This window comes from Lemur catta, chromosome 12 (genome assembly GCF_020740605.2).
Source record: "Lemur catta isolate mLemCat1 chromosome 12, mLemCat1.pri, whole genome shotgun sequence".
NCBI lineage: Eukaryota > Metazoa > Chordata > Mammalia > Primates > Lemuridae > Lemur > Lemur catta.
This window is the reverse complement of record NC_059139.1, coordinates 9,273,273-9,293,299: the sequence shown is the minus strand read 5'-3', so window position 1 is coordinate 9,293,299 and position 20,027 is coordinate 9,273,273. Positions and strand designations below refer to the sequence as shown.

The window sequence follows — 20,027 nt, the reverse complement described above, 5'->3', positions numbered from 1 at the left end:
TGTTCTACCACTTTCCTACAGGCCTGAAACCATTTCAAAATTTAAATAATTTAAAAGGCAAAAAAGTTCATTCTGTTTTACTGAAGATCCTTTCAGTTCATCCAGTTCATATTATTGTCTCCTTGAATTTATAGCTCAGCAGGAAACATGTCCTTAGGCTAAAATTGTGGTTTAAGATCTCAGCCTGGGAGGTGGTTTATTTCTCATCAAATTATTTTAAATTATTAGTACCAGTGTTAATCAAATGAAACTACATCACAGGTAAACATAAATTCCTAGGTCAATATGCCCCATTTTTATAGAATGCAGTGGTAACAGTTAGAGACTCTGTATTTAACTAAAAGTGCCCAGGGCAACAGGCAGCTAGGCTGGAAGAAGACACTGGTCAGGTCAAGGTTATTCCAATGTAAGTCAAGCACAAGCAGAGACTGTAACCCAGCTCCTGCCAATCATCTTGTGAACGAAGGCTATTCAGTTCTATCTTGGTGGGGCGAGGGCATGCAGATGGCTGGGTGCAAGCCCACCACTGCAACTGAAGAGCAGCTCCGGAGTAAAGGATTCATGCAGATGAGTGAAGACTTCATTACCCGAGTGAGTGACAGGGTCATTTACTTTCTATGTTACAGGCTGAAATTATACAATGCATAGAGGTAGCACGTTGGAGGAAAGAACTTGATGATTTTTAGAAATCACGTATCCTCATGAATCAATGTCATAAAAAAATTACAAACTTGTTCAATTTTCAGTTTTACTACAAAAAGGCTATCGTTATTTAAACAGGTTCTAATAAACTAGATAACCAAATTAGTTGTAAGAAACACTGGATGCAAAATTAAGAAACATAATGTGGAGTTGACTATTTTTTAATTCTATGAGCAACATGAAATGATGCTTTAAAAATGGGGGGATGTTGTTAGGCAAAAAGGTGGCTAGAGGAACACACAATTAAATACCAGCTTTCATGGGAAGAAGGATTGCCCACATTCTGAAGCAAATATGTAGTCATGCATCACTTAGTGTCAGGGACATGTTCTAAGAAATGTGTCATTAGGTGATTTCCTCTGTGTGTGAACATCATAGAACATACTTACACAAACCTAGATGGCAGAAGAAACCATTACACACCTAGGCTATATGGTCTAGCCTTACTGCTCCTAGGCTATAAACCTTATGTTACTATACCGAATACTGTAGGCAACTGTAACACATTGGTAAGCATTTGTGTATCTAAACATAGGAACAGGTATAGTGAAAACATGGTATTATAATCTTATGGGACCACTGTCATATGTGTCTGTCATTGACCAAAACGTATGTCTGCAGTAGCAAATCACACGTCCATTTAATTCACTCATGGGTCAAGAGATCCATGCCCAAAGACATGAGAGTGACAGCTGGGCAATGAAGCACAAAAGGAACTGTCAGAATGAAATGCAAATGGCTAATTTCCTCCCAAAAACTTTGACAAGTGTAGATGTGGTTCAGATCAAGATTTAGATTTAAATACAGCAAGCATTTATTAAACGTCTACTCTATGCCCAGTACTCTGCTAGGCGCTTTGAAACACTTTCTTCTGGAAGCCGCACAACAATCTTTCTCATTTACACAGAACATTATAGCCCTAGGCGCTTCCTGTTAAGGGGGAAAACCTTGTAAAAAAAAAAAAAGCAAGCGCACAGAATCTCTCCCCAGCCCCACTGTGCCTCCAGGACTGTAACCATTATCACAAAGGCAGGCTGGTTCCAAGGGTCAGATGAACAAGACACAGGCAAGGGAGGCACTCAACAACCTAGACAACCTGTCTGTAGCTACAGTCATCACTAGCTCCAAGGGCCTGATGAGCAAGGCACAGGCAAAGTGGCACTCGTCTATCTGTCTAGAGTTGTGGTCCTCATGCAGCTACCATGTAGTAGGGCTGAGAGGCAGCAAAGAGGTGACAGAGGACATGAAGCCAGCCTGCTTGGGCTCACATCCCACTCCACCAGCCGCTGACCTGTTAGATTTCTGTGCCTCAACTTCTTCATTTGTAACAGCGGGGATAGTAACAGTACTTGCCTCAGAGTTGTTGAGCGTTAAATAAATCATTACATAACGTTGTAACAACAAAGCCTAGCACAGAATAAAGTAGCAGAAAATTAAACAGGAACACATTCAGTAAATGATGTAATATACCCTAAATTAACAAAAAACCCTTAGACTTAGATTTTTAAAATAGACAGCAAGTAGCTTTAATTACTTACAGAAAAGGTGCACTTTGCAATCCACACTATTTTTTCTAAAAAGTTCCACTCTGGAAGATTAAATTGAGTTGGACTAGACTGAATAGCACACAAAATACATATTTCTTAAATACATGCAGACAAGAAGGTCAGACTTCCACTTATTTTAGCAGATGAAAATACAAGCACCCTAAAGGAGATTCACAAACGTCTTGGGGCCATGGCAAGCTGCCAGCTGTGTGTCACCCTGCATCACTTACTGTCCACACACGCTGGAGTTCACATGGTAAACAACTAAACTGCAGTTTAACTTGAAATCAGTAAGCTTTTTATGGGTAGCCAGAACCTGGCTTGAAAAAATTGAAATTTTTTTCAGGTTTTGGTGCTATGATGTGAAAGTAATGCTGCCTTGCAATTTCAAGTAAAACTGGCCACTTACCTCGGAATAAGCAAGAGTGATGTGTTCGTATATTCCCTGGTGGTGATGGATGGCATCTTCTAGATCCTGCAGCTCTGAGGGAAGGTCTACCTCACCGCAGGCTTTACACCATGAATCCACGTTGCTCATATACTTGGAAGGTTAAAAGAAAAGATTATTTCTATCAATGACAATTTACTTTGAGAAGTGGATATTTTTTAACATGGTTTTGAAAACTAGGGTAGTTGAGGGAGCTTCTAAGAATGTAGCAGAGCCTAATCTCCACCTCAAATGGTGTTAATGTGAGTTCTCAAACCTGGTTCCTGGACTCCACCCCCTCAGAGAGTGGGTTCTGGCAGGACTGGGGTGGGGCCGAGGAACCTGCATTTAAAATGAATGCCTTGGCTGACTGCTGCCCAGGTCTGGGCATGTCCCTGGAGCAGTAAGAACCTGCAGGGTCTGTCTGGGGCATCCTAGTGAATCTTCACTTGCACTCCACCTACCTGCCCAGCAATGCTCAGCCTCAACAGCAGATGCAACTTCCCAGTGGAGCTGTTTTCCAGCCTTACTTCTTTCCTCTGACATTAAAATGCTAATGAAAAAGTCTAGGAAAATCATTTACCTAATACTAGGAAGGGCAGCCAGCCCATTCTGCTACCCTTTCAAAAGGAAATTAACACTGGAATTGAAAGGAGACCAAGTAAAGGGAGCCTAAACTTCTCCATTGTGAACCTCAGGAAAGGCTTAGGGAGGCAGTAGAATCATACAGGTCTTTCCCAATTTGACCGTGAACAAGAAAAGTCTGCGCCTCACTGACAGTCCAGGCTACTGTCTTTTCCACTGCCACTCACATCTCCAGGACTTATCAATAGCTGATCAATCACTGCCAAAGTTCCTAGGGAGAGCCTATCGGAATCCATCACAGTTAAGTGTCAAAGGCAAGTGCAGAAAGCCCAATTTAAAAAGCTAATTGAATTAGGCCAAACAGACATCAACAGATTTCCCTGGGTTTTAATCTCTTTTACTCCAGTTCCTTCCATGTCTTTATACTTAGCAGGGAGTACAGAGGATGAGTATTTAAAATGTAGTAACTGCCCAGAAAGGAAATGCACTATAATTCTCCTAAAATATAATGAGAATAACCTCCCAGTTACTTACAGCATTTTTAGGACCCTAAAATAGACAAGTCACCCAAATAATAATTGTTGGCTGGGCGAGGTGGCTTACGCTTGTAATCCTAGCACTCTGGGAGGCCAAGGTGGGAGGATCACTTGAGCTCAGGAGTCCGAGACCAGCCTGAGCAAGAGCAAGACCCCATCTCTACTAAAAACAGAAAAAATCAGCTAGGCATGGTGGTGCCTGCCTGTAGTCCCAGCTACTCGGGAGGCTGAGGCAGGAGGATTGCTTGAGCCCAAGAGTTTGAGGTTGCTGTGAGCTAGGCTGATGCCACGGAACTCTAGTCCAGGTGACAGCAAGACTGTCTCAAAAAAATGTATTAATAATGATAATTGTTTATGAAAATTCCTTTATAATTAATGTATTTATTAGCTCAGAAAAAATATCTGTATGAAAATCTTAGGGCTTATAACCAATTCACATGACTTTAAGTATCACCTGATAAGTGGTTCTAAGTATTTCTTGGGTGGGGAGTTTTATAAATGTCAATTAGGTTAGGTTTGATGATTCTAAGTATTTTAAAACTCTACTTCACTCCATCTTCTTCCATTGTTGCTTTTAATACCAATTATTAAATTATTATAAACCTTCTTCAAATACAAATTGATTGAGTTTAACTATCATCATTAATAAATCATCAGGTCCAAGTGAGCAATTAATTGCTCCACTGCAAAACACTCAAAACAAAAAGTTACAACATATTTTTAAGAAAAGATCAAAATGCTTCTGACAGAACAAGATGAAAACACATTTTAATTATATTTTACAATTTAACGAGAAGTGTCAGACTACTATATTTCTGTATCAGAGTCACCATTAAAATATATTCAATTCCAATTTTTAAAGCAAGTAATAAAGAAAAAACATTCAAGAAGCTTTATGTATTCCCATAATTAGAAGTAACTTATAATTTCTTACAGTATCCTGAGAGGGCATTAATTATACTTATCTGAAAAAGTACAGCCAGGTTCTAAATATCTAGGGAAAGACGGTTTGCCACATGGAAATCTTGTACAAAAGGGATTCTTTTTCTGGGTTAACAAAGCCCAATGAGAGAAATAGTCCTGGCCATGGTTTAACAGGAAGTTCTGCACAAGCATCATTTTTCTGTCTTTATTTCTAAGTCAGCAACCCTGGACTTCAAAGGGCAACTTCTAGGCCTTGGCTGCTTTCTGGAAGGCTGAACACCCAAAGGGTCTGAACCCAATGCCACCTGCAGAGCAATTCCCATTTAGAGATCCAAGGAAGAGGATGTTAACAGTTATTTCACAAATAAAAGCACCCAGAGGTCAAGTTTAGCGTCAAAATGCAACAGGTCTCCATATAAAAGAACCTCTTTAAGACTTTTAATATGATAATGAACACTGAATGAACACTGTGAATGAGGGTGGGGGCTGGTATGTTGGTTCCCAAACTTACCTGACCACTCTACCATACATCACCCCCTACACACATACTCACACACCTACTACCACCTTGAGAAACCCAGATGGAGATGGCAACACCTGGGGAATACGTCTTGCACAGAGCCTAACACTTAGGAGATAGTGACAGCCTAACACTTAGGAGACAGTGACAGAAGGTGGCTCTCTGTAGTCTAACAAGGCCAGAGCAGCCAGCCCAGGACCTGATGCTGTAAGTGCTCAGTGGATCAAAATAAGTGAACATACAGCATCTGGCAGGCTGGGGGCAAAGACAGGACAGCACAGGAGCGTTACACGCTGCTCCATGAATTCAGATCAGGAGTCTGCTTCAGGACTAGGCATTTGGATACTGAGCAGAATGGTGAATTTTTAAAAGTATTACTGAATGGAATAAGATGAAAGAAGTCTGGGCCAGCCAGTTTGCAAACTAGAGGCAAGCAGATGAGGGAAGAGTGATATATATACACTTAAGAGAAGAACTTGAATAATTAATTAGCACTTTCCCATAAGCATTTATTCCACAACTCTCTACCTGCTGAGAGGGGCCCCCAACCTGGCTCCCACCATCCAGAGTAAGCGAGGGTCCTCCTGGCTCATGAACTTTAGTCCCACCCATCTCTCGCCCCACTGCCTCCGGATGTAGCCTCAGCTGAGCACAGGTGCTTAGCCCGAGTTAGGAGACCAAGGGACTGAAACGTCCTAGAATGAGCTCTTTCATCTATAAGTCATGTTTATAGTAAATGTTACTTCTAAAATTGTTATGGAAAGTGAAATTTTATAAGAATATTAATGGAAGTGCTAGTCTATTATTAAGAACTAACTTAGCCATAGACCTCAACACAAGTTCCAGCTTTGGGAACATGGGCAAATCACTCCCAAAAAGGATCATCAGGGCAATAATACCACCAGCCCCATCTACCGTATTGGTAGGATTGATTTAGGATGAAATGAGATTTCCTGTTAAATAGCCCTGCAAATGTTAAGGAACTCTACAAATACTAGTTGTCACTTTATTTTTGGCTCTTATCAAAGTGTAGCAGCCATTAAAGTCATAGACAAAACAAGGTGATCAGATTTATGCTTCGCTCTGAAGGTTAGCCTCGGCCAGCACAGACAGGCTGCCCACAGTGACGGCAACATGCACCTGCACCAAGGCAGCAGCTCTGGCCACATGCTGCTCCTGAGCATGTGCACCGTGGATGCTATGAGTAAGCAACCAAATTTAATTCAACTCCATTTTAAAAATTATTTTATCTTATCCAGTTAATTTGATGTAACTTTAGCTTCAATAGCCACATTTGGTGACTGGCTACCACACTGGGCCGTGTAGCTAGGTCACAGAAAAAGGAGATTTTAAGGTGTGGCAAAATCAAGTCACTTTAATTGTTTTATAAAAATGTGATTCTAATAAAATTTGCTGTGGAAGCTTCCTACTATAAAGGGACTGTCCTGTGGACATACCACATGACCAAGAAAAGTGGAGACTGGAGTCCCTAAACAACCTCTACTGGTAAATTCACTAACATGCAGTTGTGTGTCCCACATTCGCAAACTGATACTCTGATCCCACCTTCGCTGGAGAAGAGGACAGGAGACAGAAGGGCAGAGACAGCTCTGCAAGGCATAACATCTGTGAGACGTCATTCTCATCTAGCATTAACTTCCAGACTTATGTTTATAAGGCCGTAAGCAAATACCAACACCAGGAACACCCAGGGCGACAGAGGGCCGGGCTGCTGAGCTGAGAGTGTGAGAGAAGAGAAGGCTGCCCCTTCAGCGAGGCTGCTCACCATGGGGTCACCTGTCTGTGTCCTGTGTCCCCCCAACCAGACTTAAATTCCTCATAAAAACACTGGGTGGGGTGTAAGGAGGTGGCTAAGATGGAAACCTAACTTATGACATTCAGGTTTCTGGTCTTTTCCAGACTGAGTTATGAAAACAACTTAAGCATAACTAGAAGGCAAAGGATTTAAAAAGGGGGAGCAACATTGACCTCTTCCTGGGATGGGTCTCCCAGGAAAAAGAAATTACATTAGTAGATGTGAACTTCGTCCACGCATCAGCATTTCAAAGATCTTACTTTTGTTCAGTGAGGGGGAAGAGACACAATACATTTTTACTTGCCAGTAAGGAAACCCTTTTTGAGGACGTCCTAATGTCCCATCTGCACAGTCTAGCCGTCTTCGTGCAGGCCTCATGGCTTCATCAAGGTCCAGAACACACGCTGGGCTCCCTCTTCATTAGGCTACTCTGCCCTAAGCTTGTACTTGGCTTTTCCTCCCTGTTCAGTATTCATCTAGTGCAGTTTCCTTCAAACCCATAAATCACACCCACTCATTTTACCCAAATGAGAACACCTGAGGCTTTTTCAACTTTGCTGCATGTTTGAAATTTTTGATAAAACATGGGGGGTGGGGATAAATGCCCCATGGCACCCACATTTCTAGATTATTTTCCAGCAGATCAGAACAGCAATTAATCTCCTGGGTTTATTTACAATTCTGAATCCCACCATGTTCATGAAAGAGATTTTCTCTTTGTGCTATGTACCAGCTATCTGCATTCACCCAAGGGGCTTGTCCTGCTTCAAATTTATTCACATTATCTTAACGTCAAATGATCAAGTATGTTGCCACTTCGTACAATAAGGATCAGAGGTGGCCACAGGGTCATGAAGACTGTTCTATTTTATGCTGAAGGAAGTTCCTGTTATTTTAAAAAATTTTGTGTGTGTGTGGGCTTTTGTCTATCTTTTATCATAAAATTATTTTTTTATTTTTTTTTTTTTTTGAGACAGAGTCTCACTCTGTTGCCCGGGCTAGAGTGAGTGCCGTGGCGTCAGCCTCGCTCACAGCAACCTCAAACTCCTGGGCTTAAGCAATCCTACTGCCTCAGCCTCCCGAGTAGCTGGGACTACAGGCATGCGCCACCATGCCCGGCTAATTTTTTCTATATATATTTTAGTTGGCCAGATAATTTCTTTCTATTTTTAGTAGATACGGGGTTTCGCTCTTGCTCAGGCTGGTCTCGAAATCCTGACCTCGAGCGATCCACCCGCCTCGGCCTCCCAGAGTGCTAGGATTACAGGCGTGAGCCACCGCACCCGGCCTATCATAAAATTATTAACAGTTAAATGCATGAAGTTAGAAAGTAGAAAAATCCTTACCATTGAAACCTGCAAGTCCCCACTCACAGCTTTTACATGATGCTAAGGAGATTTTTTTCTCTTTATATTACACTCAGTTTCCTCTCTTGCTATACACTTAAAGGCTTCTGGAGTTGAGATCATTGCTAATTAGTGTCTTGTGCAACACTCAGACTGCCTTGCCAAAATCCTAGACTAGCTGGAGCCTCCATCTTACCTTCATTGACTTCTTCACTCCAACAGAGATTGTTTCTAATGTAAGAGATACTATTTCCTTCTTTAGATGTGTCAGTGCAAATCTCTATGAATCCGGTTTTCCCCCAGAATTAACCCTGAGAAAGTTATATCAATATTTTGCATTTTAAATTAAGAACTCTTACCCATATGTACGTCTTCCTAGTGGCTCAAAGTACCTGTGCTTTTTCTCCACATCTTGAAAAGATATTCCACTGTGCAGCACACCTTCCACAAATAGCATAAGGCACATGCAAATCCCTCACATTCTGCCACTTTCAGTGTTTGTTTAAACAGGTTAGCCTGAGTGGAGGTGCGTGGACTGTTGGGGCATACATTCCCCATTACCTCTTTTTCTTTTGTAGTTCTGTTAGAACTTTTTTTTATCAATCTGGCAGACCAGATTTGACACATCAGAAGCAGTTAACACACCCCTACTCTAGAAAAACTGAGTCTATATCCTTCAGTTACAAGATTTATCTGTATTGTTTTTTAACATTATTATGGGTACATAATAGCTGTACATCTTTCTAGGGTACATGTGATGTTCTGATAGTGTACAATATGAATTAATAAAATTAGGGTAATTAGGGTATCCATCACCTCAGGCATTTAACATTTCTTTGTGTTAGGAACATTCCATTTCCACTCTTAAAGTATACCCTAACTTACTGTTGATTATAGTCACTTTGCTGTGCTATCAAATATTGTTCATTCTATCTACCCAATGCCTCGCCTCTTAAGAAATTTTAAAAGCGTACATCAGTAAGTGAAGCCAAAGTCAAGTCAGAATCCATGTATATAATTTCATAATGGGAAAGACGCTGTAAAGTGCCCACCAAAAGCCATTTTTCCATCCTTGCACTTGTTGGCAGAGCCTCCCTAAGGAGGTTCAAAACTAGATCTGCCCTTTCCCCCACTCTTGCAGCAGGACATGAGCGTGAACCCCAATCCTGGCCAATGCGAACTGAGGAGAAGTGTGCTGGGGGTGGTGGAGCCTTCTGGAACAGTGTTTCCACTATAAAGTGACAGGTGGAGACAGCTACTGCCAACCCTGCCTCCCCTCCCTGCCCAGGGTGGACACTTCCACTGAGGAGCTGCTGCTTGGAGCTGGGGCCTACACCTTGTGACCGTGAGCACACGGCCAGGAAAACCTGAGAGAAGCAGACCCCAGCCCTGACACCTGCGCAGCTAGAAGTGCCCACACCTTGCAACTTCTCCTTTTGTGATGTTTAAACTACTGGTAGGCATTGTTACTTGCTGCCAAAGCATCCTAACTGGAATAAAAAGGCAACAAACAGGAAGAGGAAAGGAGGAGGAGAGGAAGGAGGGGAAACAGAAGAGCAGCTACCACTTATGAGCACTTATGATATACCAGGCACTGTGCAGGGCACCTAACATAATTTACCACATTTATGTGATAAAGCAATCCACCCAAGCATATACTTTCATTTCTACTTTACAAATGAGAAAACTAAAGACAAGTTAAATAACTTGCCTAAGGTTGCACAATAAGGACTAAGAAAACTGGAATTTAAACTCAGGGCTGAGTGACTTCCGAGCGCTCCGTATGTGCTACGCTACAGTCCTCCACGGGTTTGGTGCACTCATCAGGATTACTGGAGGAGAAAACATTCTGGTAACGTTACCACCTCGTGGGCTGGGGGTTGGAGGCACGGACCTTCTCAGCCTTCTGGTGGAAAATGGAGGACATGTCCAGCAAGGTGCTCCGTTCGTCCAGGGCTGCGGCGAACGCCTTCCACTCCTGCTCCAGCTGATTGGCGATCTGCTTGATCTGCTGCGAGGCATAGTGGCCAGATTCCACCAAGCGATTCGCCACAGACATGATGCGGTTTATGTTCACATACACGTTCTGCAAAAGGCAGGACGAGAGGGCTCCTTAGGGGAAGGCAAGCAAGAGGGGGCTCCCTTCTCAGAACCCCAGGGAGCACCTGCTAAAACACAGCCTACTACAATTTATCGTATTTTTAACAGGAGGATCACCTGGTATATAATATTACACATATTTTCTCTCTTGGTTTCCATAAACTCAAAGTATTGGTTTCAATTTCTGTTTTTAAAACTGTAAAATTACAAATCAACTAGCCGAATGGCATAATTGTGAAGCACAAAGCAATCAAATACACAAGTGGGTGCACACAAATACACTATTACTCACTCCGTGGCTTCCAGCACCGAGAAGGGTCCAGATGGCAGGCCTCCTGACAAGCAGTCACGCAGAACCGAAGCAACCTAATGTTTCAGTTTTTAACTAGAACCCAGAAACTAAAAAATATGTACTTAGCAACCAAAGGCTATTTGTATGAAAACAAGCTCTCCTTTCTACATAAGCCCAAGTCATCTTCTGGTGCCAACAGAAAATATTCTGTAAATGGATTCGCTTTCTCCCAGGAATATGAATTGAGGTAGAAACACAACAATGCTACGTTTAAATTTTAAATAAAGCTTTTCTACTCTGTCAAAATTCCTATCTTCAAGCCCACCAGTTTACTGCAAAAAATAGGGATGCACAGCTTTAAAAAAAAAAAATCCATTCCTTTTTGCAAAACAAGTTCTCACTATGGAGCTTCCCTTTCCACCTCCAATCTTTTGGTTCAGTATCACACTGGGAGGAGGGGGGCTGCGAACCTTCAACAAATCCCAAGTTGTTATGCTTCATGTATTTATTATTTTTGTGCCACTGTCACCCATCGCTGCTCTGTAGGTCCCCCAATCTGACTAACCAACCTGCCAAGGTTCCTCTACATTGTCCCCCTCTCTGCCTTCCCTCCCCCTCTGAGCCAACCTCCGGCTGCCTTCTCACCGACCCCTGGGTGCCTGCAGTCCGTTCTTCCTTCGTACCTTCTTTTATTGATCCTTATCCTCTATCTCTGATACAAACCAGAACCTGGCGGAGTCACCCCCGTCTGGGATTATAGAGCCACAGGACTCCAGCCTCAGAGTTACTCTTCTGAGCTGCATTTGCAGGCTGGATCAGCTAACAGCCATCGCGTTTGTCAAGTAGCAAGAAGAAGCTGTGACACTCAGGCCACGCTCACTGGAGATAACCTCCCTGGCTTGAGTGGCTCCAGCTGCCACCCTTCAAGTTAAAATGAAGGCCTCCTGTTCTCACATTCATTCTTTCTCTCTGTCTCTCCGCCCTAGTAAAGTGACAGGTGACCAGATTTACTAACTTTGCTTTCTCCGTATCCTTAAGGAGGCAAAGCCAATCCGTAAGGTCTGTTAGGAAGAGCACAAGAAGATGCTCTTTGTTAGGATCTGAAGAAGGACCATCCCTTTGGATGGCTCCATTGCAGGTACCACTGATCCTACTCATTCATACTTGTTAGTTTCCTGTGTTACTTTTATATCCCAAAGAGACTGTATCAGTATGTGTATTATACTTTTCCCATCTCTCCATCACTTAACAACATATGTAATTGTGTGTGGTGGCACACAGCCTAAATATGTATCCTGCACACACATACGGCAAGGTGCAATTCCTGCACTTAAAAGTGCCTACACCTAGATTCTTATCATCATAGGTCTCATAAACGTGTTATAGTAGAAGGAGCACAACTGTTGGTATCCCCTAATACACTTTAAAGACTGTTAACTTTGCATATTGGTATTCGGTATTTTTATTTTGTCAAAAATTATTCAAAACATTGTGGACAGCAGGAGGAGGGGCTGGCAGTTAACAGCCCTTGTTCTGCAGATAAACGCCATGATGGATACAGAAGTGCTGAGCACAGGGGCAGGACGGTGCAGAAAGCTCCCCGGTCGTCATCACGAGTGTGGTACTGAGCTACCACATTAATTTCAACTAAAATTTTAACTTACAAGAGCAATAAAAGTGTATTGCAGAAAATAAGAAAATATACTTAAACCTAAAAAAAATAGATATAACCCATACCTTTAGGTTTCTTACCTGCTTCAACTGTATTTTGAATTATATTGATGGCATCACTGGTAATAATTACCATTTATCGAGTCCTGCCTATGTGTCACGCTTTATGTTTAGTGTTTTACATATACGGAGAAAATAAAATAATGTAATACCATGGAAGGTAGCTATTATCCCCACTTTACAAATTAGGAAACTGAGGCTCAAGGAGATTAAACAGCTTTCCCAAGGTCACATGGTAAATGGAAGAGTCAATTAAAAACCTCTCAATCCATCCACTTTCCTGTCTTGCACATTATGCCTCCTGTTCTCTTGATTCTTCAATCTGCCACTAATAATACTGAGGAGGAGAGGAAGAGAGAACATATTTTTCTGTTCATTTCTAGACTATATTTTAGTATTTCTAGTGGATTGAAGGTGTCTTTTCTCATTAGTTGAAGTTTCAGAAGATTTTGAAAAATTTATAATTTTTTAGGAAGAAATTTTTATCTATGCCCACATGATTTAAACCAGAATTCTCTCACCTCCAACTCTAGAACAGATATAAAACTTTTTGATGGCATTTATTACAAAAATTTATATTGCTAAATCTTTTCTTTGAAATGACCTAAATTATAGCACCTAGTTGACCAAACTTTAATTAAATGGCATCTTACTGAATTAATTTAAACAAGATCCTGTCTTCATATTGCATTAGTGCTCTGTGACAAATGTTCCAAGGTTTAGGAGTGGTTAATTCTCACAAGGCTGGCTTAAAGTCCAAGCCAAAACTTCTTGTCCCTGAAGAGGAGATTTCTAGAAGCTTAACAGTCAACAGAAGTACATATCCTATAGAAACATAAGTTTTATTCTGGCTACATTAACTATAAAATTGTAACGAAAGTGCTATTCAGAATTCTGGTTTTTTGTTTGTTTTTGGTTTTTTGCGATGTAGTCCTACAGTGACTTCTATCTGGCCTCCAGGATTCTGAAGGAGTCACAACAGCCCAAGGGTGTAATATAAAATGCAAGGACCTCAGAGAGCCAGGGGACTCCAGCAAGCCCGAGGGCCACACCTCAGAGCTCCAGTTCAACTTGCAAGGACATCTCCTGTTTGAGGAGAAGTGGAGCGTGCCCTTGAGGTAAGCAGCGGGCTGGCTTCTTTCATCCTCATGAATAGCGGCCAGCTCGCAGGGACAGCAGCTGGTCGGAGACTCACTGTGCCTCAGGGAAGCTTTTCTGGAGCCCCCGTGGGCTCCTCTGAAGCAGAGCACAGGAGCTGGCATCAAAAGCTTCCACGTGAACTATCCAAGTAACTGGTTCAAGTCTAACTCGGTTTGTTTGCTTGCTTTCATTTTTGTTTGTTAAAATTTAAAACAGGATACCTAGACACTCTAACACTAGAGGTTTCCTACATGTGGACGTTAGCTGCTACAATCAAAACAGCCACTCTCAAGGCCCCATACTGCCTCCTCCCAGTGTGCCAGCACACAGTCTGCAGAAAACCCCTCCACGGCCAAACACTTTCACACGCCGGGGTCGACTGTTCCAACGGGCTCTTACCATACAGTTCATGGCAAAGTGATTGTGCTGCGTCTGAAGCTCCATTGCATGAGGGTGGCTGGTCCCAATCTCTGTGTAGCTGTTTAAAAACAGGCCTTTGTTGTGTGTGATCCAGTCAAACATCTACCGGAAGGAAAAAGATAACCTAGAATCACTCCAGAAAGAGAAAAGGCTGACACAGGCCCACGGATGGGGCTGAACCAAAGAAAGGGCGACTTCCTTCCTGTGACAACTTTGCAGGTGTTTGGACTCGGAAGAGTCTTTACTTCTAAGAAAAAGTCAGCAGTTCTGAACTTTCAGGATCTACCAGAAAATCTTATCTAACATGTTCCTCTAACAGAGGAGGAATCCAGAGGCACATAAGGAAAGAGAGGTATTCAAATCACCCAGGCTAATTAAAAACTCTGATCTGATTCAGCTCAGCCTCCCTTCTATGCTAAACTGCTTAATTTGCCACATCACCCTTGCATTCGAGAACTGTTAGGTAAAATTAGGGACTCATAGGTCTCTGGAAGGGTTTTGCTAGGTCCACAGATTACTGACAGCAATCCCAATGACTAAAAGATTACACTCTTTAATACGAGAAGTATACAGAAACCTGTGCATATGCAAATAATAAAATTCCACTGTAAAAATAAAAAGGACTTGGGAAAAAACTTAACAGTAACATCTCGAAGTTTATAGACGCTACTTCTACTTCGACAAGGAAGTCAATTAGGATGCTCTCGAGGAAAACACTTAAGAAAATAGAAACGACTATCAATTAGCATTGCTATCATGACTTGAGCCAGAATCCCAGAGACAGTAACCTGTTTTTCTAGTAACTGGAAGATTTTCTAGTGTCTTTGACAAGGCACAACAGTACAATGACAAATGTTAAAAGCTTACCAAATAAAAACACTGGATTGTCACCTTTCAAAAGGTCCTTTTATATCAAAGATTTCTAATGCAGTCTTTTAGTTTACAAAATATTCTCCTGTCCATGTAAAATAAAATTCAATGAGCTCAAACAAAAAAGTGATTAATTCACCCATGTTCATGGCTTACAACACATACCTATAAATAAGTGTCCTGTTTTCACACCGCTAAGATTGAATTAGCCAGTAATTGACAAGAATTCACTTTGACCAGCTGGTCTGTCTGGTGCACAAGAATAAAACTTGAGTCCACAGGTAATTACTGCCTGTATTCTCCAGAAACTATTACTTTTAACACATTACTCACTTTTTATTTTAAAACCATACTCACTAATAGATCAGAATGCTGTTCTGTCACTGGCTTTGTATGAGCAAAAGAGCAGGTATTAGCAAAACACATACATAATTATTGGTTTCAGTAACACAACACTATGAAATTTTCACTCTTTTAACTGAAACTATCATTCTTGTCTATTTTACAGGCATTCTAGGCCAAATCATCAGTAATTTTAACTCAAGATCTCTAAAGTGGCATGAGTAAAACTGGAAAACAGGTTTAAATGTCATCTCTGAACGGACCCTCCTGGTTTACAGCAAACGCGGTGAGTACATGCTTTGCATTCTCCCCCTTTTCTCTTTCCTGTCACCTGACCACTTCAGCCCTGGCTGCCTAGACCCAGTGACCCAGTAGCTCCCCCATCCCACATGCAGGCACTCATCTCCCCTCTCACCTTCTCAGCATCCTGTTCAAACAGCCTCAGCTGAAAGCACTGGTCCAGCTTCAGCTTCCTCACGTGCCACATCTGGTGCAGGTGCTGCCGTGTCGAGTGCAGCCTGTCGAGCATGGTGGACACCTTGGGCAAGAGGTTCTGCAGGTCCGCATTGCCTGACCCCGAGTTCTTTTTGGGAAAGCTATCACTGCTCTGAATCCTCTGAAGCAGCTTCTGTCCCTCCAAATCCAAGTCCTCGATGGGGGCCTTAATCACCTTCTTCTTCAGCTGGGAGTGTTCCTCGATCATATTCCGAGCCCCCTCCAAATCCTGAGGCAACTCCTTCTTAGCTAGGATGTCCTGAAGTTCCTCCAGCCGAGACAGCATGTGCGTTGCATTGCTAATGTAGTCTTCAAAAGCAACTCTGATTTCAATCCATTCTTCGTGGTTGTATTCCAGGCAGCCATCAAACTCGGGAGTTAGCTGAGAAGGATCAACTACTTTGGTAAGGCCTTCTAAAGAGACCATATTTGTCTTAAGGGAAAAAAAATCACGTATGAGAAGATGAACCAATTTTATATAGTCTTAACATAATGCAATGGGCAATGCTTAGTCACAGGTGTTCAAAGTTAAAGTAGTCTATTCACAGAAAACGTAACATACCTCGTTCCGGCCCCATAAAAATAAATATGGATGAAAGAACATTATCAGTAGAAAGAAAGATAAATCCATGAGAGCAACACATATGTTAGTTGGAATACCTAAAATTATAGAACCATGTGTATTTCATAAGAACTAAAGAAATGAGATTTCTTTCCAAGAATGTGGAGATTAACCCACTATCTTAGGCACATTAAACCAGGAAACATGTTAAATTGCAAGTCCAGAGCAGACAATTCAAAATTTTCATTTTTATCAATGAGCTCTTCTACCTACCCGTTCTCATCCCTGCCATTCTATCTCCTCATTCCCAGCAGAGAACTCTGCAGAGCCTCCTTATTTTCTGCTATCACATTAATGTCTTGTTCACGGGCGTGCGTGTGGGCTGCTTATTAAATGATGAATGCTGCTCTGACCAGACCACCCTTATCATGCATCTTCCCTGCCTCACTTCCCACCAAGCAACAGATGACAGGATACAAATGACTTTTTAAAAATTTAGAAAATATCCAAGGGTTAGCAAGAAAGCTGGCAGAGGCTCACGTCACAGAGCTAAAGACACAGGGAACATTTCATTCATTGTAATAATCCACTGCGATTCCGAGCAGTCTGGGTGTTGTACTGAATCGGCACTACCTTCCAATTTAACAGTGACAATGCTTTAGTCAATTACAGTCTCAGGAAGAATTCTTAACCTCACCCAGAATGTGAAGCAGATTAATATTAGTATTATGCCTCAAGGACAGCATGGGGGGAGGGTGATTAAATGACAAGACAAAGGTAAAGGAACAAGAGCTGTGGACTAGAACCAAAAGATAAAACAGAGCAGGGCTGGTTTGCATGCTGGTTGGCATAAGAAACAGCAAAAAGCAGCACAGTTAGAAAGAGCTACAAAGGGGCTCTGCTTGATCCAGCACTTTGGCTTACAATGTTACTGTAGGCCCATTCCTGTCTCATTTGCTGGACTTTTAATAACCTCCGTGGAGGCAATCACTTCCAGAGAGAGGCTGGTAACAAGGAAGATGACAAGTTTAGTAGAAAAAACTGGTATAGGTACCTTTAAAAGCCCAGAGGGAGACATCAAAATTAGACTGGCAAAAAGCTGCATGAACTATTTTTACTTAAAATGTGTGTGCATATGTATGTATATGTATGATTTCTTTTTAAAAGACAGGGTCGCAGCTCTGTCGCCCAGGCTGAAGTGCAGGGGCATAATCATAGCTCACTGCAGCCTTGAATTCCTGGGCTCAAGGACCCTCCCACCTTGGGCTCCTGAGTAGCTAGGACTATAGGCATGTGCCACCACGTTTTGCTAATTTTTTTATTTCTTGTAGAGATGGGGGTCTCGCTATGGTGCCCAGGCTGGAGTGCCATGGTACAATCATAGATCACTGTAACCTCAAACTCCTGGCCTCAAGTGACCCTCCCGCCTTGGCCTCCCAAAGCACTAGGATTACAGGCAAGAGCCACTGCACTCAGCCAAACATATAATTAAATAAAGCACACTTTAAATCCTGCATCAAGAAAATAAGTTTAAGACTCAATAAATTGTTCTCCAAAATTACTTCTTATTGTGGCTTACTGGTTTCATCTTTCACCTAAACCTCCCGAGTATGGTCTCAAATTCAAATTAAAACTAAATTCAGATTTCAGATAGAAAAATCAGTACTGTGGAAAGAGACTTAAAACTTTAAGTAATACACATGTGAAAATACTTTGAAAAGTATAGCACATAACCTAAAGATTAAGTATTAATATTGTCTCATGTGTTTAATATTTTCATTACAATTTGCCTTGAAATATATGAAGATAGTCACTGAAACCTAATGTTTGGGCACAGTTGCCAGAAGAAGCAATTTATTCAACCAAAAATTATTATAATTTATTATTAGAAAATTAAAATTATTTTCCAATTTTATTCCAAAATGGGGGCATGTGTCAAGTTTCAAGCTGGCAGGAATACTTTCTTCCCATAATCATCTCATCCAACTAACTGCATCGAAAGCCTTGTCAGAACCTTGGCAGCTGAAGGAGAGGAGGTTATGGTGGGAAGGAGAATAAGTTAGCAGACTGAGGTTTGTTTTATCCCACTGTCTGAAAGACAGCTATCTTCTGTGCCTAATTGAATTCAGTACTCTGCACAGTTTTTAATGGAATATCTCCATTTTCATAAATGACAGGCCTAATACATGAAACAAATGACAGGCCATTCTCTCCATTATCTGTGACAGGATGAAACTCAGGCATCTCTGTATTTTTCCCTCAGGAACTCTAAAGTTGGGCGCTTCTCCTAACATTCCCCATCTCCGAGACTAAGGCAATGATAATGACTCTGTAGTCGTGCAAAGCCACTTGTGCTGAGTGGCAAAAGCTGTTTTATCAAGTGAAGTACAAGGGAACAGGCTTCTCTTTCTAAGGTAAATACCTCACACCTCAGCAGCCCATCACCCAAATCCAAGAGAACTGAAACCTAACATCCCCTTGGGTAAAACCATCCACTCAGAATGCAACTTTGTTATATTTTACGCAATAACTAATTTAACATATCATGTGTATGCTAAGATATGTAGTTCTTGTTTAATATGTGGTTTTACAAATCTATTATCAGCCTGAGGGGTGAGAAAGTCAGCTTTTAATAAACCACACCAATTGGTTCAGTGGGTCTGGCTACCCTGGGGGAAGTTACCTCAAATTCAAATTTAGAACTGCCAAAATTAGTCCTCTGTTTCTGCCAGAAGTTGTCTGGCTTGATGATCAGAGCCACGTGGATGCAGCAGGGGAAGGACTCCTGCAGGATCTTCAGCAGGGGCTTGATGGAGTCCCACTTGGACCCGCGCATGTCCACGATCACCGTGAAGCCTCGCTTGCAGACCTCCTCGCTGCAGGGAAAGAAAACACAGGCTGACACAGGCTGCAACTGCAGCGCATGCAACTCCTGCCACTTTGTCTGGCCAGAGTCCCAACAGGTGCCGCAGCCTCCGCTTCCTGCATCTTGCATGATGTGACCAGAAAGAGCTGCCCTCTCACCTGTGGAGCTTAGCTCTGTCTCACCCCTCCCTGTGCCGTAAAAGAAAGGAACTGGACTATATGTGCATTGAGGAACAGTGACACACTGAAAGAGGGTTCAACTTCAAAAATCTTCACAATTTTTATTTTGTATTTATGGTTTTGCATCCTGTCTTCTCTTCAGAAGAAAATAACGCCCATCCAGCCCATTCCTCTCACCTCTGTGTACTGGCCGATCACACACACTCATCCAGTAACTCCAACGGGCAAAAGGAGCACAAAGCAGCACAAAACCCTGACAGTATAGAGAGCCCAGGCCAGGGACAGACCCGACATCTGTGGACAGCAGTTACCCCTGGACTCCCAGAATCACAGGCACTGAAAATGACCCCCCACTAGAGTGGATGGCAATGGTGAGAGCTTTCTAACGTCCCTTTTTCCCCCTTTACCCTGTCCCTGGCCCTTAAGGTATCTCAGCAGTTCTCAAAGTACAGTTCACCATCCCTGGGAGTTCCCGACACCCTTCTGGTGGGCTCTGTGGTAAATCCAGTTTCACAGTAGTATTGGGACTTTATTTGCCTTTTCCCTTGGTTGCACTGATGGTGTGCAAGCAACAGTGGGTGGCACTGCTGGGCTTTGGCATGAATCCAGGTAGTGCTAGGAGCCACT

At 42.2% G+C, this 20,027-nt stretch overlaps 1 protein-coding gene across 7 annotated transcripts in view; it reads right to left on the bottom strand.

Moving 5' to 3' along the window:
* The window catches only part of TRIO (trio Rho guanine nucleotide exchange factor), a 324,357-nt gene that overhangs the window by 176,465 nt on the left and 127,865 nt on the right, over positions 1-20,027 (bottom strand). For 6 of the 7 annotated variants that reach the window (XM_045566321.1, XM_045566324.1, XM_045566326.1 and 3 more), the window contains exons 4-8: positions 19,039-19,231; positions 15,714-16,226; positions 14,066-14,188; positions 10,298-10,489; positions 2,659-2,790 (exon numbers count right to left, since the gene is read on the bottom strand). In XM_045566321.1, the coding sequence (XP_045422277.1) occupies positions 2,659-2,790; positions 10,298-10,489; positions 14,066-14,188; positions 15,714-16,226; positions 19,039-19,231 (1,153 nt within the window). Of the gene's footprint in view, positions 1-2,658; positions 2,791-10,297; positions 10,490-10,795; positions 12,216-14,065; positions 14,189-15,713; positions 16,227-19,038; positions 19,232-20,027 lie in introns of those variants that run through there. The other variant, XM_045566323.1, reaches the window with a different exon arrangement.